Below are 25,799 nucleotides of genomic sequence, written 5' to 3'. Positions count from 1 at the left end.
TGACCAAGAATCTTTAATCTCAGGGTAGACAACTCGTCGGGTGACAACAATAGTCGCTGTCCTATATTGTATTAAACATGTAATTGTCCTCAGTCATTGTTGTCACGAAGAATTAAAAACTGACTCGTGTATTAAATATAGTATAATTTATTATACGGTGAATAAATACCAAATCACCAAGGGTGGATACAGTTATAAGAGTTCAACTCTTTCAGTGGTTTTGGCGCTGATTTTCCCATGCACTGGAACCGAACTATAATGCAGGCTATTGTCGTCTGCTGTGACATTTGGAAATGGTGGATTAGTTTGACAGATTGTGATCTCGGTTTGTGTTACTTCGTCACGACATCCGCTATACTGAACAAAATTTGTTGTTGTAATGTAACTGGTAAGTGGTTACCAAAATGTCACTACAGTTATTATTAATAATAATCTATAATATAATAACAAAGCCGTTTTAACAGTTTCCCATTGGTCTGACCGCTTCTCCTCTTTCGATCTTCACTGCTGACAGCCTTCTTTGTACTAACCCGGGACCAGTCGACTTCCGTACTGAATCGACTATCGTGCTAAATATTGAGTACAAACACAATGATACAATGATAATGGTAAAAGAAGTGAAAAAGAAAGATTGAGGCCGTGTATATAGGCTCGGCTAATGAGGGCTGGTTATATCTACACGACGGCCGTACTGGTTTGGGTTTGGGTTTGGGTTTTGTTTTTTTGTTTGTTTTGTTTTCTTGGGGGTGGGGGGGGTTGGGGGGGGGTTGGGGGGTGTTTGGTGGTGGTGGTGGTGGAGGTGGTGGTGGTGATGGGGGGGGGGGGGGGACTAATGTAAGATCGCGATCAGATTTATCCGCGTTTTTGTTGGTTTTGTTTTTTGCAAAGCACCCGCTTCCGCACAGGTTATCCATCCATTGTCCATCAAATTCGATTGTATTGCAGGCGGGTATATATGTGCGGAAGCGGGGGCGGATAGGTCTGTTCACACCTATTGATTTCATTACAATCGAATTTGACGGACAACGTATAACGTGAGCGAAAGTGGATGAGGAGGCAAAAAAGAAAGAAAGATAAATCTGATCGCGGCTTCAGGCCACCACACCCCATATACATTTGGTCATGCTAGCACACCTGTACCCAAATTGATAGTTGGGCAACTTAAGGACCAACAAAACGTTTAACGACTCTACTAGAGATCATTGTTTTATTAATCATTGACTACTGGATGCCAAACATTTGGTAATTTGACATAGTCTTAGAGTTTGTCTTGTTTAACGACACCTCTAGAGATCATTGATTTATTTATTATCAACTATTGGATGCCAAACATTTGGAAATTTTGACATAATCTTGGAAGAAAGCCGCTACATTTTTTCATTAGTAGCAAGGAATATTTCATATACACCACTCTACAGGCAGCGTGGTGCACTGGCTGGACAAATAGCCCAATGGGCCCACCGACGTGGACTGATCATAGATAGACCGACATCAGATGAGTTCTAAAAAGACCAAGAAATGCAAACAAACAAAATATTAGCTGCCGTCCAGCCTTCGAGTTATGATATATGGAATCGACTAAGACGTTTCCAGTGGGAATATACTATGAAAAACATCATGCACACACACGCTCACGCACGAACGCACAGGAATATGCACACGCAGTAGCCACAATAAAGAAATGCCAAGTCAAATATTATTTTACATAATTTTAATTTATGTTTAAAAAATCCAGTCGTCAAAATTATCAGTAATAATTTTGTATTCAGAATATATTCAGGCCTTAGGTGAATATGGGCCTACGGGTCACCAAGTCCGCGTTTTATAGTAGGCCTAAATGTGAAATATTCTGTTCTTCTCGGATCACTTCCTGAAGGCACCACGTCGTGCAAGCAATCCCATGATGGCACCTAAAACGAAAGGCAACATGCTGAAGGTTTTCTGTTTCTTTTTATTTAATATATATATATTATATTAGGACTTTGTTATTACTGTCACAAAACACATAATAATGAAAAGTTTGAGTTTGACGAAGGCATGAATGAATGAATAAATAAATGAATGAATGAATGAATGAATGAATGAATGAATGAATGAATGTTTAACGACACCCCATCACAAACAAACGTAAGTATATGAATGTGATTTCCGAATGCAAATGTGCAGAGCTCCCAAAGGCTTGGAGGCATGCTCCCCGGAATTGTTTAAAATGAAGATGATTACAAACGCGTTTTGAGGGCAATTTAGTGTCGTATATTGTGAATGATGAATGTACAAATAAAAGAAGTCATCAAAAAGGGCACTTCAAAAGGGCGAGGGGTGTGTGTGTGCGTGCGTGCGTGCGTGCGTGTTTGTGTCATGGGACCCCTGTAAATTCCTCAGGATCCGCCCATGTTTAGTAGTGACTAGCAAAAACTATTTTATTTAACCAGCAGCATGATTAACATATCCGACGATATTTTCTTATTTAATCGAATAATAGTCGCGTAGCTATAAATACCCAAAACAATAATACACGGGCGTAGGAAGGTGCCAAAAAGTGATATATGCTTATATATTCACGTGTACGTGTGCGTGTGTGTATGTGCATGTGCATGTGTTAAATGCTTATATACTCACGTGTGTGTGTGTGTGTGTGTGTGTGTGTGTGTGTTTTAAATGCTTATATACTCACGTGTGTCAAATGCTTATGTTGTGTGTATGTATGTGCGTGCGTGTTAAATGTTTACTCACGTGTGTGTGTGTGTGTGTGTGTGTGTGTGTGTGTGTTAAATGCTTATATACTCACGTGTGTGTGTGTGTGTGTGTGTGTTAAATGCTTATATACTCACATGTGTTAAATGTTCATGATGTGCGTGTGCGTGCGTTAAATGTTTATATACTCACGTGTGTGTGTGTGTGTGTGTGTGTGTGTTAAATGCTTATATACTCACGTGTGTTAAATGCTTATATACACACGTATGTGTGTGTGTGTGTGTGGGGGGGGTATTAAAACGTTTGTTTTGTTTAACAACACCACTAGATCACATTGATATATTGATCATCGGCTATTGGATGTCAAACATTTGGTAATTTTGACATATAGTGTTAGAGAGGAAACCCGCTACATATTTTTATTAGCAAGGGATCTTTTACATGCACCATCCCACAGACAGGATAGTACATACCACGGACTTTGATATACCAGTCGTGGTGCACTGGTTGGAACGAGAAATATACTCGTGTGTGTGTGTTTGTGTGTGTGTGTGTGTGTGTGTGTGTGTGTGTGTGTGTGTGTTTGTTTGTTAAATGCTTACTCACGTGTGTGTGTGTGTGTTAAATGTTTAAATACTCACGTGTGTGTGTTAAATGCACATCACATCCCATCTGTTTGGAGACCGATGCCGACGCATGCTTGAACACGTTGTAGATGAAGTTACCGGCGTTGGCATTGCAGAGTGAGGTGACTCTGTTTTGAACACATGTTTTGTAGTTGTCTAAGATGCTGAAGGGAAGACACGAGTAGACTTAGCACAATTAAAGGCTAGCTATAGTTAATTGTCGATAAACATAAGCGTACAAGACGATAGTCAATACCCTCTCTCTCTCTCTACACACACAGTCACACACACACACAGTCACACACACACACACACAGAGTCACACACACACACAGTCACACACACACACACAGTCACACACACAGTCACACACACACACACATACACACACACAGTCACACACACACAGTCACACACACACACAGTCACACACACACATACACACACACAGTCACACACACACACACAGTCACACACACACACACACACATACACACACACAGTCACACACACACACACACACACAGACACACACACAGTGCTGGAACAAAGCTTTGCATTCGAGCATTAACAATGGAAACATTGAGGCAAAATGAGCTGGCCCGAAAACTTTACACCGTGGATTTTCATCATTCTACTCACAATAATAGTAGGCTAACAACCTATGCAAAAAGGCATAATCATTCGTTTGGCATTCTATATATTACAACTGTTTTGTAATCTGTCTTCAGTCTGCCTATCTTTCTCTCAATCTATTTGATAGGAATGAAGACGCCCCCCCCCCCCCCCCCAAAAAAAAAAAAAAATAATAATAATAATTAAAAAAAAAAAATATATATATATATATATATATATACACGGATATTTTTGTTTTCTGTTTTTTTGGTTTTGTGTTATTATTATATATATGTTATAAGAAAAAGCCTACCCTCTATCCAGGGAGGAAACAGAGGACAGGTGGTCAACAGGACCCAGGAAGTTGTATCAACAAAATAGAATATTATAGAATGGTGAATACATTTTTTTTTAAACATTCATTCACACCTAATTTACTTGATACACACCCACACACCGACACATACATCATTCATACTAGCATATTCCCTCAGCCTCCCAGTCACAGAAAAAGTAATACCATCAAAAACCAAACTGTTCAATTACTATGTATATAAAAGTGTCCTAAAACAAGTATGAACTGTTGGGAGTAAAGCCACAAAGACAAAATAAAAAAAATTAATAATAAAAAATAAATAAATAAAATTAATTAATTAATTGGACATTTTATCAAAGAGCGGTTGATATTATACTCACTTTTTATTAAACAGATGCAGATTATTTCTTCCCTGGTAGATTGAATGTTCAATGTTATATCTATATTGAACTTCTTTTGGAAATGTTTAAAGTTTAAATTTTTGCAATTTGCATTTGTAAATGTGAAATTTAGTAACGAGTAGTAACAAGTCAAATGCAGCATCTGTTGTTGTATGGGGTTTTTTATGCCAAGAATTACCAGTTCTTCAGAGAGACTCATATTATTCACATGGGTACAACTTTCCGTAATCCACTGGATGAAATCTACACTCCCAAAATAGGTGCCCGGAGCAAAAAGTACATTTATAATCATTTCTTAAATTTATTCTATACAAAAAGGTATTGGTTGTTAGTATTCTATTTAATATTCTATATTGGAGCCATCTGAATTTTGTTTCCAAAGTTGTTTTAAATGGTTTTACAAAAATGCTAGACCACTTAATGTCTGATCCACATTGAATTTCATATTTTGATTTAGCTTAATTATTAATCCCAGAAATTAAACAAAATAATACAGTTTTGAGCCTTTCTTGACAGAAAGTAGTTTACGTAAAAGAGGATTGTCATCTAAGGATATATTAATATACTACTATAATCAGTCTTAAAATTCAGTTTCTTGAGATATTGTTTAAAAGAATTAACCACTCCTACATAGTCCATAAAAGAAACGTTAATATCATGTACCTCTTTAAAATCTGCCAGAGAAAGAAATTCCTCTTTCTCATCATACAAATCACAAATTTGCGCTATACCCTTTCTTAGCCAACTATACTTTACAAAAGATTTAAAGCCAATCTTTATAAAGTATTGCTATTAAAGAAAATTGGTTCACAAAAGTAGTCTTTAAATTCATTCACTGTAATTTTTCCCACAAAACTACTCTAAGCAGTTAAACAATCTTTCCAGAAATAATTTGAAATATTCTTAACTAAAATTATAGGATAGTCATTACCAAACACAGCTAAATTCTCCAGGTTAGGGTAATTAGTTAACACTATATGTTTCCATTTTGATTCTTGATCAAGGAGCTTACGTATCCATGTGATTTTCAAAGATTTCACATAATTAAATATATGCCATTCCGTACTGTAACCATTACCATCCTATTATAACTTACCCACAAACGGCGCTCATTGATGTTGCTCTTCTAGCCGCCATCTTGGATTGATGCTCACAGACAGCAAGGCTGGATTCAAAACTGGGATTTTCCCAACAACTCAGTTCGTCAATCATAGCTGAAATGATTAATTAGGTCACATTCAATTATTTCATCCTCCTGTAAACCATCTTGTCACGTTTATACTATTTATTATGTATGTTCCTCTAGCGCCGTTGTGGAACGGCCTGAGTGTAATAAAGTTCTGTTCTGTTCTGTATCTACTTATACATTACTATGTCTTAAATGACTCCCCATAATCTAAGTACGGCGAGATCTAGTGTAAAGAATACAATTAACGCAATACAATGGTTTACCCTAAGCGATTGTTTTCTCAAAACCATCAGGGCCTGGTTGTACAAAGCATAGTTATATTAACCCTGGGTTAGTCAAATATGTGCCTTTTAGGTTAAGTATTATTGTATAAATACAAAACTACACCTTATCATTGTTCTACATCAAGTTTCAACATTATCACTTCAATTAGTGTGTGTACTGATTCACTATTTGGTTTGTTAAGCACTGGTTAACTGGGGGTTTTCACATTTTCACTTACCATCGGTCTCCCTCAAAGCAATGTTTAGTGGCCCGGAACTAAAAACCACGTGCATCAGGCCACCGTATTCTAGAACCTCTGCCGGTTAAGCTAACTAATGTTTGAATTACGGGCCTAAGACAACTACGGCGAACTGTTTTTCTTTCTTTTTTATCTATGGAGTTAACCTACCTTGTCTACCTTCTCCACAGATATAGCCAAAGGTGTCGGTTAAAGTATTTGTTACCAAGTCGGACACGACAGGCCCGTGGCATTGCTTTAGCAAACGGTCAGTGCATTGGATGGCAGTGTGCAACTCGCTGTCAAAAAATTACATTTATGAGATCAGTAATCATGAAACTGTACATTTACAAGTAAAGTTTGTTTTATTTAACAATACCACTTTGGTAATTTTGACATTTAGTCTTAGAGAGGAAATCCACTGCATTTTTCCATTAGTAGCAAAGGATCTTTTACATACACCTTCCAACAGACAGGATAGCATATACCAAGGCATTTGCTATACCAGTTATGGTGCACTGGCTGGAACGAGAAATAGCCTAATGGGCCCACCGACGAGGATCGATCCCAGACCGATCGTGCATCAAGCGAGCGCTTTACCAGTCTAGGCTATGTCCCACCCCCTACCTGTATGTTTACAACTCTTTCAACAAACTGAATTGTGACCATTTCCTTAAAGGGACCATCCAGAGTGTGTTGCCATTGTTAATATTTTGCCGATAACTAAACTTGCATATTAAATGTTTTAAATTCTGCACAAAATATCAGTGTATGTATATCAAACGTGTTTCTGGTCGTCGTGGCGTTTGCACCAGGTCAGTTTTCATTTTATTTTCCAATATATCTTCGTATAAAATTATTAAGAGACCATATCCAGGTCAATCTACATTTTATTTCCTAATATATCTTCGTATGAAATCATTGGAAGACCAAATCCAGGTCAATCTACATTTTATTTCCTAATATATGAGATTATTGGGAGACCAAATCCAGGTCCATCTTCATTTTATTTCCTAATATATCTTCGTATGAAATTATTAGGAGAACAAATCCAGTCTGGACTACTTAAAAAATTAGGATGACCAGAAACACATTGAATATACAGATACTGATATGCAGATACTGATATACAGATACTGATATTCTAAAGTTAAAAAATGTTGTTTAACGACACCACTAGAGCAAATGGATGTCAAACATGTGGTAATTTTGACACGTAGTCATTAGAGGAAACCCGCAAAAATATATTTTCTAATGCAGTAAGGGATCTTTTATATGCACTTTCCCACAGACAGGAAAGCACACACCACGACCTTTGACTAGTTGTGGTGCACTGGTTGGAACGAGAAAAACAATAAGTTGAATAGAGCCACGAGGTGGTCGATCCTGCGACGCAAGTATTTCAAGCGAGCACTCAACCGACTGAGCTAAATCTCGCCACTGAATTTACGAAGCCTGTATTGCTCGTGTCTTTAATTTGTCTGCTAACCTGCACACTGCATCCAGCTGTTGCTGGTCCCCCATCTCGACGAACTGGACCTGTCCTGTGGCGCTCGAGCCGTATAACGTGTAGATCGGGAGGAAACAATGTTCAATTTCTGTCGTCAGCTGTCTGCAGTTCGCTATAGCCTGGGCGCTGCTTGCCAGACCTGGTGATGGTCGTACAAAACGAAAACATACAAATGGAGACTCCGTACATTTTCACAGTAGAGTTAAAAGTTTGTTTTGATTAATGACACCACAAGAGCACATTGATTTATTAATCATCGGCTAAACTGGATCTGAAACAGTCATCAGAGGAAACCCGCTACATTCTTCCATTTTTTCATATGCACTTTTTCACAGACAGAAAAGCACATACCACGGCTTTTGACCAGTTGTGGTGCACTGGTTAGAACGAAAATAAAACCCATGCAATCTGAGGAATAGATCCACCGAGGTGGTTCGATCCTGCGATGCAAGCACCTCAGGCGAGCGCTCAACCGACTGAACTAAATCCCACCCGTTTACATAGTAGAATTCTGGCGCGTATGCTAAAAATTGTCCGAGGTGTCTAGCCTGTGGCGAGTGAAGTTTTTAAGGGGGATTGAATAATACTTCCCCAGAAAATACATTGGGGGGGGGGGGGGGGGGGGGAGAATCACTTGGAGCAGGCATGGTGTAGTTTCGGAACCCAACTACCCCAACCACTGCAGGCGCGCGATTTGAATGAGGATAGGTAGTTCAACACACATTGTATTTGTTACTGAAGTGTTTGTTGTAAAGCCAACGTAGGTACAAACTTTCATCGCGAAGTTCAAGCGCGTGTGCAAGAGTGGGGTTTTGTGAGTGGAAACCACCTCATCAAAGCGAATTTTCTTTCTTTAAAACAAATTCCAAAAATCGAAAGAGCACAACTCGACCCTCAATCCCCCAAAACTTGTACACTCGCCACAGTCTAGAATTCCCGTGTATCACTTCCTTCATAAGCGCGTCCAGTTGCGAACACTGGTGAACCAGTGTCCATCCACGCCCACGCACAACAACTCCATCATTACAATTCCCATTAAATGTCGTGTGAAAAATAATCTTATCTTGGGAAACGAATACTTACATGTAACTATTGGTTAAGAAAACCGTTTTATATTTCACGTGTGAAGACAGCGATTCGACGTAAATAATGCATGTATCTAATAGGAAAATATGTTTTCTCAAGTGTTTCGTGGTCTAACCAGTGTTCACCACTACGGGGATATCAAAAGTTATAATATATGTACAGCATAATACAGCCCGAGTACTCTGACGGCAAGAGAGCCAGACGGACATTGCATAGCTATACGTAAGAGAGGGTTTTTTTTTATAACTGTCCAAATGTTCGTTTAGCTTTCTTACCATCAGAGTACTTGAGCTAAGTATAATTTTAAAAAAAAGCAAAATGAGTTCTTACCGGCAAGAAGCACAAGAAGGGGAATCTTCATAAAACTGTTCATGTTGAGGATGTCGTCAGTGATGGCTCTGGCAGGGTTACTGTTTTCCTTCGGTGTGTGTCATCATTTTATACAGTAACTCAGCAATTATGTTGAGGAAATAACAATATTTAATAACGCACAACCTTCGAACATCCGAGTATTATGAAAATTTCAACGAAATTGGTTCTAATTTGACTGGCCATGACATTTTCAGTTTTATCCAAACGATACTGGTTCTCAAAGCGACGAATTGTTTATGCTGAACTCCTAAACACAATTATGTTGTCAGTATATGGACATGTCAAAATGTTAACTTTTAAAGATCTAAAATTGAGATAAATTATAACATCATGAAAATGACAGGAATTATTTATTTAAAGTTATACTTGGTGTAATAATTATGCTTATTGATATGAGCTCTTCAGAATACAGTAGTAGTAAATTGTTACATTTAATATTTAAAGTATTACTTCTCTAGATCAAATGTCGCAGTAGACATTCTAGACACGAAAATAGCCGTATATTTAGAAATATGTCGTTGAAAATATTCTTCAGGAGGCGTCCAATGAATCTTTAACTTCTTTCACAACTGTTGGTGAGAACTATATTCATTATTTATGAAGTTTGTTTTGCTTAACGGCACCACTAGAGTAGACCATATTGATTAATTAATCATCGTCTATTGAATGTCAAACATTTGGTAATTCGGACACGTAGTCGTCAGAGGAAACCCGCTACATTTTTCTAATGCAGCAAGGGATCTTTTAAATGCACTTTCCCACAGAAAGGAAAGCACGGCCTTTGGTCAGCTGTGGCGCACTGGTTGGAACGAGAAAAATCCAATGAAAAACCGAGGAGGTTCGATCCTGCGACGCAATGTAAGCACCTCAAGTGAGCACTCAACCGACTGAGCTAAATGCCGCCCCTCGTTATTTATGATCACACATGCAGATAACACAATGTATACAAACGTTGATTTAAAGACATACGACTGGCTGCTCCTAGGTGATGACCAGGTCGCGACAACCATCCATCCAATGAAAAAACAGAACGATCGAAATTAATTGTACTATGACGTGTAGTTAACATAAAATTGATTACACTATGATGCTTGTTACTGCAAAGCAATAGCTGTAAATAGTTTTTTTTGTTGGAAAATAGTTGGAAAATACTATTATTTTAAGCCTGGTTTTGAGGATATGTTAAGTACAAGATTGTCCGTTAGATTCCATTTATCTTACAACTCGTTGTGTAAAACATATCCAACTCGCTTTCCCTCGTTAGATCCGTTTTTAAATAACTCGTAAGCTGAATGGTATTTGTCAGACATGAATGCAGAGTTCTCTGTTTCACGAGTTGTAAATAAATCTGAACGACAAAATCGTTTTCCCATATCAAAATCGCATATCGGGTGCTCGTCCTTAGAAATGCACCAAATTATATACATCGGTCGATTTATTTTTTTATTTTTATTTCTCTTGGGAGGGAGGGGGGATGGGGGGTTGGCAGTTAACGATTTATTCAGGCTTTCTTTTTCACCAAATTATCCATAGCCCGCCATAAACACCCCCCTCACACACACACACACACACACACACACACACACACACACACCTCTCGTTTTGGGTACAAACTCTGACTGTTCCTTTGCTTCTTATTCAATAAGGGTAACCTATATGAAAAAGCGGTAGGGTGCCTTTAAAATCCATGATTCCAAAATGGGGGAAAAATATATATATAATTTATCGCAACCCTAGTAGTGCCTCGGGCTAATCAAGGGAAGTAACTATTGTATGACCGATATTTTTGTTGATCGTGTTCGTCCTATCTATCGTGATATTTGTAAGTATTTATAACCAATAGTCACTGAAGGTTGCCGATTCCAATCAGTCAGCTGTACTTAACAGTAGGAAAACACGCTTTTTGAAAAAGCAAATTAGAATTTTGCATTGTTTTGTCTGTTATCAAGATAATTAAAGTGATAGACTTGCTTCAGTCAATTAGAATGGCGTGTTTCCCAGTTTTGCTAGTAGTTTTAGCTATATTTAAAGTTACAATCACTCCTCTTATTCTTAATGTCATAATGCAAAACAAAATCTTACTACTATAGTCCATCACATTATCCTACAAAAATGTTTCTTGTAAATAATTTAAGTTTGGTTTGACAAAGAATAAAAGTAAAAATGTTTTGGAAATAAAAAATAATAGTTTTGTGTGTGTCAGTTTAGAAAACAATTGGCTCAGAATAAATAATTTGTATGAAAAAAAGGTATTCCTTGTGGGAAGGACTATAGACTTTATAAAATCATTCGTGTTTGTGTGATGGTCACAGTCACGTTGACTGTATGTATCGTAATCAATACTGGTAGTGGGTTACATCAATAGTCGTGCACATCACATTTTTACTAAAGCTTGCGAGCATGTGCAAACCAATGAAGTCAACAAATAATAAAAGAACACTTACTGGTCCATTAATAGAATATGTCTAAAATAAAAACCATTTTGGTAAGTGATTTACATCATTTATTTTTTCATTGGTGAAAAGTCAGTTTTCTCTAATACAAAATATAAAGGTCCAGAGACTGAAATTGCCAAACATGTAACAAAAATGGAGTGCTCAGTTATTTGTTATTATGCCAAAAGTGGGTTCTATTTAAAAACTTGCTTTGGCAAATGAATTTGGCAGTAGATATTAATAACAAATCTTGTGTTATATACAGCAAAGGACCAATTATAATACTATTTAAGTAAATCATATTTCTTTTATTTCTTTTCAGTTATACATGTTAACTTACTGTTTGTTCTTAAATGCATGTCTATTGATTACTTCAGGATGTGTGTGTGAGAGAGAGAGACAGATAGGGAGAAAGAGTGTATGAGAGAAAAAGAGAGATGAGAGAGAGAAATAGAGAGGTAAGAGAGAGAGAGAGAATGAGCAGTTCTGGGTGAGCACAAAATGTTCAAACCATATTATCTATTATACTTCACAAATGGCAGAAATGGAGTAATTTGTAACAAAATACATACAGGTATCACCCATTAAATAAACGTATTTCACCAGATTACAATTTACCATTTTTTTAAATTTAGCAGTTGACAGATTTTGTGAGTAGTACTGATAGGGCTAGCCCTGGATAAAGACCAGCAAAGAATAATTTTTATTACCCATATGGTTAAAAATATCTTGGTACAGTGATGCATCCCACTTGGTGTAACTCTTTGACGATTAGCGCACTACAACCTTATAGGAACGTGAACCAAATGAGTTGAGTGATATAAATTTAGATTGATTATGAGTAATAAATAGGATATTAAACTTGCTAACATTTCGTATAATGTTTTTGTCCCTCGTAAAGCTTGTGACAATTGAAATTTATTTTACTTGGGACATAAACAGTCATGGGTCACTGGTTGGGCTGAAGATTACATATTTCTCCCCAGTGCATCCCATAACATTTAATGTACAGCAGTCATGGGTCACTGGTTGGGCTGAAGATTACATATTTCTCCCCAGTGCATCCCATAACCTTTAATGTACAGCAGTCATGGGTCACTGGTTGGGCTGAAGATTACATATTTTCCCCCAGTGCATCCCATAACCTTTAATGTACAGCAGTCATGGGTCACTGGTTGGGCTGAAGATTACATATTTCTCCCCAGTGCATCCCATAACCTTTAATGTACAGCAGTCATGGGTCACTGGTTGGGCTGAAGATTACATATTTTCCCCCAGTGCATCCCATAACCTTTAATGTACAGCAGTCATGGGTCACTGGTTGGGCTGAAGATTACATATTTCTCCCCAGTGCATCCCATAACCTTTAATGTACAGCAGTCATGGGTCACTGGTTGGGCTGAAGATTACATATTTCCCCCCAGTGCATCCCATAACCTTTAATGTACAGCAGTCATGGGTCACTGGTTGGGCTGAAGATTACATATTTCTCCCCAGTGCATCCCATAACCTTTAATGTACAGCAGTCGTGGGTCACTGGTTGGGCTGAAGATTACATATTTTCCCCCAGTGCATCCCATAACCTTTAATGTACAGCAGTCATGGGTCACTGGTTGGGCTGAAGATTACATATTTCTCCCCAATGTATCCAGTTCAGGAATTAAGGAAATGTTTTATTTAACAACACTCTCAATACATTTTATTTATGGTTATATGGCGTCAGACATATGGTTACGGACCACACAGATATTAAGAGAGGAAACCTGCTGTCGCCACTTTATGGGCTACTCTTTTTTCGATTAGCAGCAAGGGTTCTTTTATATGCACCATCCCACAGACAGGATAGTACATATCACGGCCTTTGTTACACCAGTTGTGGAGCACTGGCTGGAACGAAAAATAGCCCAACGGGCCCCCCAACGGGCATCAATCCTAGATCGACCGTGCATCAAGCGAACACTTTACGACTGGGCTACATCCCGCCCCCCCCCCCCCCCCCCACCATCCAGTTCCAGAGGCAAATTAATACATTAATATACCATATAGCAGTGCCACAACTTTACATTGGTCCAACCCCCACCATCCAGTTCCAGAGGCAAATGAATACATTAATATACCATATAGCAGTGCCACAACTTTACATTGGCCCAACCCCCACCGTCCAGTTCCAGAGGCAAATTATTACATTAATATACCATATAGCAGTGCCACAACTTTACATTGGACCAACCCCCACCGTCCAGTTCCAGAGGCAAATTAATACATTAATATACCATATAGCAGTGCCACAACTTTACATTGGCCCAACCCCCACCGTCCAGTTCCAGAGGCAAATTAATACATTAATATACCATATAGCAGTGCCACAACTTTACATTGGCCCAACCCCCACCGTCCAGTTCCAGAGGCAAATTAATACATTAATATACCATATAGCAGTGCCACAACTTTACATTGGCCCAACCCCCACCGTCCAGTTCCAGATCCAAATTAATACATTAATATACCATATAGCAGTGCCACAACTTTACATTGGCCCAACCCCCACCATCCAGTTTCAGGCATCATCCTATGCCTATGTTTCCAAAGATATTCACAAGACTGACTTACAAAATATACAGTTGGTTTTAACATAATACTGTTACCAGTTTGATGTTTTGTCATTTTGATATGCATGATGCTTAGAACTGGATTGATTCTTTGCTGGCAGTAAGAGGCCATTTAAAAAATCTGAATCACTGCACTATCCTGTCAGAGAATCAAAAGTATTTTGTAATTAGGAATAGCCTGTGTGGTTTTGGTGAGTTTATATTTTTTCATGATATAAATTGTGTTGCAATTGCAGGATCCCCGTTATCATTTTGTGACCAGGTTGGTGAATCCTTGTGTTGTAAATATAAAAAGAAGTTCCTTAGCAATCTGTGACATGTTTATTAGTCCAAAACTGATTTAGAGATGTGGGTGGGGGTTTGGGGTGGAATATCACATTGATGTCTCTTGAGCCTCTACAGGCTGATGATAAATATAAAAAAAAAGGAAAAAAAGTGCTAATGGTCCAACCAGAGGGGACTATAGGTTTCATCACTGTCCTTCTGTCTGTCTGTCCCACATACATATTTCCAGACAATTGTTTCCACAATTCCTCAAGACATGGAGTTGAAATTTTGTGTATAGCTTTATCATTTACTGTTACAGATCAAGTTTAACTTTCATGATGATTTACCCATTTTTGACAGGATTATGACCCTTAAATAAAATTTTGTTGGGCCCGGTACGGTGGTGGGGAACATGTTTTGCTTTAGCAGTACTCTCAGAATGTTTGTTATTAAATATTTTTATCTTTCTTTCTTTTCTTTCAGATATGTACACACATATCCAATGTTTTTGCATGTTCTGTAAGTTCTGTAAGAAGTGATTGATTCAAGCAGCACAATGTTGGAAAAACAATATTCAGTTCAGTTTTTCACATCCCTAGTGGAATCGATGCAGAAGGTGTGTCGAGAATACCTGCAGTTTGAACAAGCCGTGGAGCTGAGTGGGTACCTGTCTCTGGAGATCGACAACACAAAGCGTGAGAGGTACGTTGTCAGTGAACTGCTGCACAACACGGGCAATGTGATCAGTGAGAGCTACTGCACCAAGGCCTTCAAGACTGTGCCACACCACGCCAAAAACCACGACAGTGATCGCGACGTGTTGCGTGAGTTAAACAACAGACAGCGTGACCAGTCTCACGTGTTGACCGTCGGAGCCGATTCGGGTGGATGTTCGAAACAGTTTGTTGATCGTTCTGCGGCAGGTTTCTCCTCCTTCGTGAATGAGAATCCTGTGCGAAAGAATAACTCATTTCCTCGGACGGACATTTCTCAGCAGGAGGAGATTTCGTATACGACAGACGACTGGCAGTCGACGTGTGTACAGTATCAGAGTGGTTCAGTAGAGACAGGCAGTGCAACATGCGTGTTCCCTGGGTCACCTTCAGTGAATGGCAGCTGTAACAGAATGGAGCTGACATCAGGGAAAAGACGTACTGCGCACACAGCATCTACGTCAGAACCAAAAAAGGGTGATTTAAAAAATAACTAAAACATTTGATCCTTTGAACACAGTAGCTGGCCAAGTTTAGCTTTTGGTTACCAACTTAAAATATATTGGTTTTATTTTGTGAAAGTTAAGATGTGAAACATACTTTTTAACGTGAGAAAAACTATAGATATATTTAAAGAAAAACATATCAGAATGTATACTATATTATCAGTTAAAATTTGTATACAATTTAGCATTGTTAAAGACTTGTATTCAGTATTAGACATGCCCCGATATTCCAATACTGTTTGTGTATTTTGTCTATACTTTTAAGTGTCCACCCCTATGGATGTTTTTAAAGATTTCTGCATTTCATATTTGAAAGAGTTTAACTTGTTTAGAGTTCATGTCATATTATTGTTTGTTCACCTCGATTTCATCCAGAGAATTATCTGTATGCTTGTAAATCATATTTGTAAAATATAATTTCCTGGTCTTAACTGATGAATTTGGAGCCAGCAATAACATAAACCATAACAAGAGGTTCACAATTTAACAAAAGTGATAAATAATAAACTACATGTATTTATTATTGAAAATAGTAACTGCATATATGTACGGTTATAGATTTGTTGGCAAGGATCAGTCCCCATCGGTGGGCTTATTGGGCTATTTCTCGTTCCAACCAGTGCATCACAACTGGTATATCAAAGGCCCTGGTATGTGCTATCCTGTCAAATATAAACGACCCCCTTGCTACTTTATGGACACTCTAGGACTATATGTCAAAATTACCAAATTTTTGACATCCACTAGCCAATGATTAATAAATAAATGTACTGTAGTGGTGTCGTTAAACAAAACAAACTTTAAACATTTGTTTCCTGTTTCCAGGTAAACCATCATCAAGCAGGGAGCTCTCTGAACGTCTGTCATCATCTTCTGTGTTGAGTAACATTCAACAGAGCAGTGACCAGTCTGTGTCTCCATATTCCACAACCAGTGATTCGCAGTCTTCAGTAACCAACACGTGTAATATCAACTCTCAGTCTTCAGTAACCAACACGTGTAATATCGGATCACAGTCTTTGTTACCCAACCCGTATAATATCAAAACAGAGGACGACTCGTCCTTGCAGTTTGTTCAGATAGATGAAGCAGAAGACAGCAGTGGTTTACTAGATGGTAGACTTGGTAGTGATCGCTTCAGATCAATGTCCGAGAACGATCAGAAATCGGATGAAGCGCTGCATAGCATTCAAGGGAATCACAGTCTTTGGCAAGAAGGAGATGAGCCAAACCGACAAGTGGAATTGTTCAAGGTAAGGCATTCCTTGTTTTCAGTATTACTGCAAGGTAAAACACTTGTTAAAGGGGTTATCGGGGGCAGAACATAGCCCATTTGTAAAGTGCTCGTCTGATGCGCAGTCAGTCTGGGATTGATCCCCGTCATTTGGCTACATGTATTTCTCGTTCTAGCCAATGCACCACGACTGATATATCAAAGGCTGTGGTATATGCTATACTGTCTGAGATTGTGCATATAAAAGATCCCTTGCTACTAATGGAAAAATGTATCAAGTTTTCGCTCTGAACACTGTATGTCAGAATTACCAAATGTCTGACATCTAACAACTGATGATTAATAAATCAATATGCTCTAGTGGTGTCATTAATAACAAAACAAACTTTAACTTTTTAAAAGGACTATCTTGAGTTTTCAGCCCTAGCAAAACTTCCATTTGTTTCTCTCCAAATAAACACATATCCTGCTTTTGTCTGTTTTTTAAAACCCTATCTTACCTTAATTAACATGTTTTAGATAAAAATCATTTTATGGACAAATACGCTAGGTTGATATTGATTCCTGGATATGATGGATTAGGAGGGGCAAGGTGGTTTTATGGCTTCCAGCTGTGATCTAAGTAATACACATTCTATAGCAGAATACTCGAGCCATAAAAACATATCGACAGAAAAGTCTCAAAACCAAATGAAAGCTGGCCAAATTTGCAGCAGTAATAATTAATATTGCTTCTTGAAGGAAAATAGGTCATTTGTGGAAACAGTGATTCCACTTTCGTGACAAAAACTGTTGTTTTGGTGACAGTAGCATCCGGCTTGGAAGCAAACTAATTTTCATGACAATAGTGACAAATGCTGGGAGAAGAAGCATCATTTGCCAAACAACATAGCGGCAAGATGGCCGAAGAGAATACTATTGCAGATGGATGTAAGTGAACTTTTTACAATTAAAGTAAAACATCAGGCATGTGTGCAGGAATTTTAGTAACCTGGAAAATATATTGAAAAAATAAAATGAAAATTGGCTTGAGCAAAGGGGGTGGGGAGGGGGATTTGAACTCTGAAACCTCCCCTGCACACGCACCTGGCATGACAATTATTCATAAATTACTAATATGGGAAGCCTATTTGTATTTATAAAGGGGCGGGACATAGCCCAGTGGTATAGCACTCGCATGATGCAGTTGGTTTGGGATTGACCCCCTTTGGTGCACCCATTTGGCTATTTCTCGTTCCAGCCAGTGTACCACAACTGGTATATCAAAGGTTGTGGTATGTGCTATCCTGTCTGTGGGATGGTGCATATAAAAGATCCCTTGCTACTACTAAAAAAATATAACAGGTTTCCTCTCTTAAGACTATATGTCAAAATTGCCGAATGTTTGACAGCCAATGATTAATAAATCAATGTGCTCTAGTGGTGTCGTTACACAAAACAAACTTTAACAGTGTACTTATAAAATTACTGTTGTTTCTGTCATGGTCAGATTAAGTATGCCCCATACTTCAGCTTGAAATAGACCGGTTTAGGTTTGGGAGTTCAAAGAAACAAAGTTCGCATGCTTTTGGAGACCATAAATTGTGTTGATTGGGGTATTAATTTTGTTACTCTTTTCTTTCTTTTTATTTATTATAATCTCCCACCCACCCCCCCCCCCCCCACCCCCCACCCCCCCCACCCCCCCCCCCCCCCCCCCCCCCCACCCACCCCCCCCCCCCCCCCCCCCCCACCCCCCCTTCCCCCGGTTTGGGTTATTGTGTACGCGTGCATAGATTAGACTTGACATTAATTATTTGATAACCAATTTTTTAAAAAGGATAAGTACAGCGTGTTCAAAATACTAATTCACAAATTTTATATAGATTTGCCTGTCATAGTTTTAGAAGTATTTTAGCATTGACGTGCTGTAGATAAATCCACGGTCTAAATTTAGTCATAATTTTAGAAGAACTATGGTATATCAAATGCCATGGCATGTGTTGTTCTGTCTGTGGCAAAGTGCATATAAAAGATCCCTTGCTGCTAATGGAAAAATGTAGCAGGTTTCTTCTTAGACTATATGTTTGACATTCAATAGCTTATGGATTAATCAATGTGCTGTAGTGGTGTCGTTAAACAGAACAAATTTCAAATTCATATAAGTATGTCCAGGTTATTTTCTTATTGATGATACATGTACAGGGTTTTTACTGTTTAGAAATAAACTTTTTGAATGATGATATGTGACAATTCCGAAGTGTTGAATATAAGCCTTTACTGATCTGCAGATAAAATTGTAAGTTTGGCTTGTAGAGTGCACGACAGTTTATTAAACATGTACACTCTTTCAGTATTTGTCGTTGTCAGGAAAATGACTATTCCAAACTGGAAGTGCTCAGTTGTCACCACAGCAACAGGTTTTTTTGAGAGAATGGCATTATTATTTTTGCTGTTTTTATTTCTGTTTCAGAAGTGGTCCATTTTCTTTCTTAAAAACTACGTTATTGTTGTATGTGCAACAATTTTTCATCAGTTTTGATACATTTATATTCTAAAAACTTTTATTTTACTGCACAGTAAGAAAAATACATTCAACCAGGCTCATGCAGTTTAACTTCACACACACTGTGACAGTGCATTTATCATATCCAGCGGCAGATTGTAGCTCAGTTGTACAACACTTGTCTGAATCTCCTGACGCCATATAACCGTAAATAAAATGTGTTAAGTGTGTCGTTAAATAAAACATTTCCTTCCATTTCCTCCCTTGTCTGAGTCTGAGGTGTGGTGGGGCCTAGGATTGATCTCCCTTGATTGTATTCCCCATTCCAACCAGTGCTCCACTACCGATATATGAGAGACCTATGAAGAAAGAGTCCTTGCTGATTTATCTGTAGGATTTGCTCATGTGGCAGCAGTGTGTTTCCTCTTTCACCCTCGACTGTGATAAGAAAACCCAAATAGCCATAGTTTAAAATACACGACATTTTGTATTCTTAAGTGTCATTACGTATGTCTTTCCTTTCCTTCATTTATCATATCAGCAGGTTTTTATCTCACTAACCTCTATGAACTGAGAGCCAAGTTTTGTGTTACTATTGAAAGTTGTCATTCACTGATTAAATGAAACAATGACCTGGCTTTTTTTGTATGGTACATATTTGCGACACCAAGATGGTCCCATAACCTTAACATGAACAAGCAGTCTTGTATTTGACAGTTAATGGCATCAGAGTACATGGAATTTTAATGGATCATCATCATGGCCACTACACATATACATATGAACAACATGGCTGTGAGTACTTTAATTCACAAGGAAAAAAACAACAAAACAAAAACAATGTTGAACCTATAGATTTTGTGTGGATAACTTTCTTGCAATAGTAAAAGTATCTTTGTAGAATTTCATGTGTCTCCTGCAGAAATAGGCTCTGGTTTTAGAATAGTTTGTATGGTAGACGAGGATGTGCATTGGTCACAGCTATATATAATCATTTTACAGCAGTTGATTAAATAATATTAGTATGCTGGAGTATTGTTAACCAACTCAAAGCTAGCGTGTTCCATTGGATTCTGGTGTTGGATCTGTTGTATAGGCTCATTAAACGTTTCTGACTTGTTGGAGTAGTTCAGTAAAACAATGTTTGTTTTGTCATCCGTTGTTGGATGTCAAACATTTGGTAATTTTGACATATAGTCTTAGAGAGGAAACCTGCTACATTTATATTTATATGCACCATCCCACAGACAGGACAGCACATAGCACAGCCTTTGATATACCAGTCATGGTGCACTGGGTGGAACGACAAATAGCCCAATGGGCCAACCGATGAGGATAGATACCAAACTGACCACGCATCATAGACAAATAATCATAAGAGAATCTATCATGAGAGGCTTTGGAGACAGACAAATCTCACTACTAAAGATAAACCTGCATGTTTTATCTGATATGAGCTTTAGTACATTTTATACATTCGACCGTGCATTAAGCGAGTGCTTTACCATTAGGCTACATCCCGCCCCAGAGTAGTTTAGTATTACGATATCTTGCGTTAACTTATATTTCCTTGGAAGTCCAACTTCTAATGTCACTATAGAAAACAAATAATATTCCAGTTACTCATGTACAAAGTACATTGTATATCTGAATGACTGTTTCTAGTTATACCTGACCAACATTCAGATCAAAATACTATTAACATTGTTAAGCATTTAATAGTTAAACTGCAATTATGCAAACAGCCGTTTTCATGGCCCACACTGTAAACTATGTTGGTTTAGCCAGTTTTCATGTACATTGTATGCAGAGTATTTCCTTGAAAATCATTCAAAAGTGGCTAATTTAAAAGAAATTTTATTAGCCAAATGCTAAATTTTGTAGCCATTTTGCATGAAATTTAGCAATTGGCAATGGTTAGGGTGAGCCCTGCGTTTTGAGATATCATCCAACTGTGTATCTCTTTTTCTTTACAGTGCAGTACTTGTCGACAAAGGTTTCAATCACACATCCACTTACGGCTGCATGTGTGCTCCAATCTAAACCAGAGCCGTATTAAGTGTCCGATATGCGAGCGGATGTTTTCTAGCAAACAGTGCATGGAGCGCCACTCGAACACTCACCGAGCGGACAAGCCGTTCTCCTGTGAGCTTTGTGGCACCAGGTTCAGCTCGAAGACGGCTCAGAACCGCCACATCAAGTTACAGCACCGGAAGGAATACAGCTTCTACTGCGCAGACTGTGGGCAAGGGTTCCCTGGGCAGCTCCGGCTAGACAGACACATGGCCACTGAACACAGCCTGGACAGATCTTCATTGGGGGAGAGCCACTGAGAGGATAGACACATGGCAGCTGGACAGATCTTCATTGGGGGAGAGCCACTGAGAGGATAGACACATGGCAGCTGGACAGATCTTCATCGGGGGAGAGCCACTGAGAGGATAGACACATGGCGACTGGACAGATCTTCATCGGGGGAGAGCCACTGAGAGGATAGACACATGGCGACTGGACAGACCTTCATCGGGGGAGAGCCACTGAGAGGATAGACACATGGCGACTGGACAGACCTTCATCGGGGGAGAGCCACTGAGAGGATAGACACATGGCGACTGGACAGACCTTCATCAGGGGAGAGCCACTGAGAGGATAGACACATGGCAACTGGACAGATCTTCATCGGGGAGAGCCACTGAGAGGATAGACACATGGCGACTGGACAGACCTTCATCGGGGGAGAGCCACTGAGAGGATAGACACATGGCGACTGGACAGATCTTCATCGGGGAGAGCCACTGAGAGGATAGACACATGGAGACTGGACAGACCTTCATCGGGGGAGCGCCACTGAGAGGATAGACACATGGAGACTGGACAGATCTTCATCGGGGAGAGCCACTGAGAGGATAGACACATGGCGACTGGACAGATCTTCATCGGGGGAGAGCCACTGAGAGGATAGACACATGGCGACTGGACAGATCTTCATCGGGGAAGAGCCACTGAGAGGATAGACACATGGCGACTGGACAGATCTTCATCGGGGGAGAGCCACTGAGAGGATAGACACATGGCGACTGGACAGATCTTCATCGGGGGAGAGCCACTGACAGGATAGACACATGGCGACTGGACAGATCTTCATCGGGGGAGAGCCACTGAGAGGATAGACACATGGCGACTGGACAGATCTTCATCGGGGGATAGCCACTGAGAGGATAGACACATGGCGACTGGACAGATCTTCATCGGGGGATAGCCACTGAGAGGATAGACACATGGCGACTGGACAGATCTTCATCGGGGGAGAGCCACTGACAGGATAGACACATGGCGACTGGACAGATCTTCATCGGGGGAGAGCCACTGACAGGATAGACACATGGCGACTGGACAGATCTTCATCGGGGGAGAGCCACTGAGAGGATAGACACATGGCGACTGGACAGATCTTCATCGGGGGAGAGCCACTGAGAGGATAGACACATGGCGACTGGACAGATCTTCATCGGGGGATAGCCACTGAGAGGATAGACACATGGCGACTGGACAGATCTTCATCGGGGGAGAGCCACTGACAGGATAGACACATGGCGACTGGACAGATCTTCATCGGGGGAGAGCCACTGACAGGATAGACACATGGCGACTGGACAGATCTTCATCGGGGGAGAGCCACTGACAGGATAGACACATGGCGACTGGACAGATCTTCATCGGGGGAGAGCCACTGACAGGATAGACACATGGCAACTGGACAGATCTTCATCGGGGAGAGCCACTGAGAGGATAGACACATGGCGACTGGACAGATCTTCATCGGGGGAAAGCCACTGAGAGGATAGACACATGGCAACTGGACAGATCTTCATCGGGGGAGAGCCACTGAGAGGATAGACACATGGCGACTGGACAGATCTTCATCGGGGGAAAGCCACTGAGAGGATAGACACATGGCGACTGGACAGATCTTCATCAGGGGAGAGCCACTGAGAGGATAACCATAAGTTCTGTTATTAAAACAGATATATATGTGACAGACCTCACCATTTATGGGGAGTTATCACTCTTGCTCCCCTATCACTCCCCTGAGATTAGTTCAAGGAGAGTCACTTTAGCTCTTCTCAGCAAGTGAATTTATATGTTATTAATATGGTCATATATTAAGTGGCTTCCCATAGTCCAAGTTAGGGGAACAATTAATTATACTTTCTTTCACGTGGAGGTCTGATGTGAAGGACACAGTTAACACAATGTATCTTTTTGCATTGCCTGTTCACAAATGCCATGTATAAATATTTCTTATGGAAAAAACAACAAAACTATAAGATGTGTCTTCCATGACACTAACTGTTTAATATCATGAACAGTTCTGTTCTATGAAATTCTGACCGTTGACATTCTGTCCAGCAAAATCTGACCTTTTGAAGAGTATTTGTATGAAATGTGACCTTTTGAAGACTTGTTCTATGAAACTTGACCACATGAAGAGTTCATCTCATCAGCATTTAAATATCATTCAGTTGTTTGAACTACATGTTTGGCTTTTGGTGACATTTGGTCCAATGGTCGGAATTATAGATAATCAGAGGTCATTTTATTCTACTCTTACTGTGCACATCACATGACCTATGTTGTAATACAACTTGTATCACACACACATTTTATCTTAGATGGTTCAAGATGTCTTTTTTCAGTAGAAAATTTGTTGTGTAAATATTAGTCAATATTATTTTACTGTTATATGAATTTATCTTATATTGTAGAGATAAGCAAGTTAGTTAACTTCGGTTCAGTTTGTGAAGTTCTGTAATGAAGAAAAAAAGAGAGTAAAGTTTGTTTTATTTAACGACGCCACTAGGGCACATTAATTTTTTATCTTATCATCGGCTATTGGACGTCAAACATATGGTCATTCTGACACTGTTTTTTTAGAGGAAACCCACTGTCGCCACATAGGCTACTCTTTTATGACAGGCAGCAAGGGATCTTTTATTTGCGCTTCCCACAGGCAGGATAGCACAGACCATGGCCTTTGTTGAACCCGTTATGGATCACTGGACGGTGCAAGTGGTTTACACCTACCCACTGAGCCTTGCGGAGCACTCACTCAGGGTTTGGAGTCGGTATCTGGATTAATAATCCCATGCCTCGACTGGGATCCAAACCCAATACCTACCAGCCTGTAGACCGATGGCCTAACCACGACGCCACCGAGGCCGGTTTCTGTAATGAAGGCTGTATGGAACAGTATCATCTAAAGTTTGTTTGTTTTGAGCGCTCGCTTAATGCGCGGTCGGTGTGGGATCGATCCTCATCGTCATTGGGCTATTTTTAGCTCCAGCCAGTGCACCACGACTGGTATATCAACGGCTGTGGTATGTACTACCCTGTCTGTTGGATGGTGCATATACAAGATCCCTTGCTGCTAATCGAAAAGAGTAGCCCATGAAGTGGCACAGCGGGTTTCCTCTCTCAATATCTGTGTGGTCCTTAACCATATGTCTTTCTTTCTTTTCTTTGTTTGTTTGGTTAACAACACAACTAGAGTAGATATATTATTCATCAACTATTGGATGTCAAACATTTGGTAATTTTTTACATGAAGTCTTCGGGGAAACCCACTGCATTCTTTTGTTAGCAGCAAGGGATCTTTGGCCTTTGGTATAGCAGTTGTGGGTCACTGGTTGGGATGGCAGTACCATCTAGTCTACCCAGTACAAAATATCAGCAACGTCTGACCTTGTCTAAAAGTTAAGTGTCACTAGCTTCAAATCAAGATAGTATCTAGACTCAAAAGTTAAATCAAGATAGTATCTAGATTCGAAAGTTAAATCAAGATGGTATCTAGACTCGAAAGTTAAATCAAGATGGTATCTAGACTCGAAAGTTAAATCAAGATGGTATTTAGACTCGAAAGTTAAATCAAGATGGTATCTAGACTCGAAAGTTAAATCAAGATGGTATCTAGACTCGAAAGTTAAATCAAGATGGTACCTAGACTCAAAAGTTAAATCAATATAGTATCTAGACTCAAAAGTTAAATCAAGATAGTATCTAGACTCAAAAGTTAAATCAAGATGGTATCTAGACTCAAAAGTTAAATCAAGATAGTATCAAGACTCAAAAGTTAAATCAAGATGGTATCTAGACTCAACTGTTAGACTCAAATACAAAAGTTAAATCAAGATAGTATCTAGACTCAAAAGTTAAATCAAGATGGTATCTAGACTCAAAAG

General features: G+C 39.3%; 2 protein-coding genes across 5 annotated transcripts in view; one reads left to right on the top strand and one right to left on the bottom strand.

Moving 5' to 3' along the window:
* Window positions 1–1,696: 1,696 nt before the first annotated feature.
* LOC121383943 lies at window positions 1,697–9,379 on the bottom strand. Its single transcript, XM_041514051.1, has 6 exons — window positions 9,270–9,379; window positions 7,833–7,992; window positions 6,515–6,642; window positions 5,749–5,866; window positions 3,336–3,484; window positions 1,697–1,910 (listed from the first exon to the last, which is right to left on the bottom strand). Exons 1-6 carry the CDS (start codon window positions 9,310–9,312, stop codon window positions 1,864–1,866), a joined length of 645 nt encoding a protein of 214 aa, XP_041369985.1. The 5' UTR covers window positions 9,313–9,379; the 3' UTR covers window positions 1,697–1,863.
* Window positions 9,380–11,088: 1,709 nt separating this feature from the next.
* LOC121383117 (zinc finger protein 236-like) overlaps window positions 11,089–25,799 on the top strand; it is a 40,150-nt gene continuing 25,439 nt past the window's right edge. For 3 of the 4 annotated variants that reach the window (XR_005959261.1, XM_041512912.1, XM_041512911.1), the window contains exons 1-3: window positions 11,089–11,133; window positions 15,106–15,812; window positions 16,667–17,094. Coding sequence is in view for 3 of the 4 variants with exons in the window: in XM_041512912.1 (XP_041368846.1) it covers window positions 15,179–15,812; window positions 16,667–17,094 (1,062 nt within the window). In the remaining variant the exon portion in view is untranslated. Of the gene's footprint in view, window positions 11,134–15,105; window positions 15,813–16,666; window positions 17,095–21,536; window positions 24,432–25,799 lie in introns of those variants that run through there. The other variant, XM_041512909.1, reaches the window with a different exon arrangement.

The sequence above is a fragment of the Gigantopelta aegis genome, chromosome 10, assembly GCF_016097555.1.
Source record: "Gigantopelta aegis isolate Gae_Host chromosome 10, Gae_host_genome, whole genome shotgun sequence".
Lineage (NCBI taxonomy): Eukaryota > Metazoa > Mollusca > Gastropoda > Neomphalida > Peltospiridae > Gigantopelta > Gigantopelta aegis.
Note: the sequence above shows the minus strand (reverse complement) of the source record. Positions and strands in the feature narration are given on the sequence as shown.

Excerpts from the sequence above, each read along its gene's own strand:
- LOC121383943 (XM_041514051.1), bottom strand. The coding sequence starts at position 9,312 with ATGAACAGTTTTATGAAGATTCCCCTTCTTGTGCTTCTTGCCG. Across the intron at positions 7,993-9,269 it reads CCTTCTTGTGCTTCTTGCCG|GTCTGGCAAGCAGCGCCCAG; the intron begins GTAAGAACTCAT and ends GACCATCACCAG. Across the intron at positions 1,911-3,335 it reads TGTGCATTTAACACACACAC|GTGCCATCATGGGATTGCTT; the intron begins GTGAGTATTTAA and ends CTTTCGTTTTAG.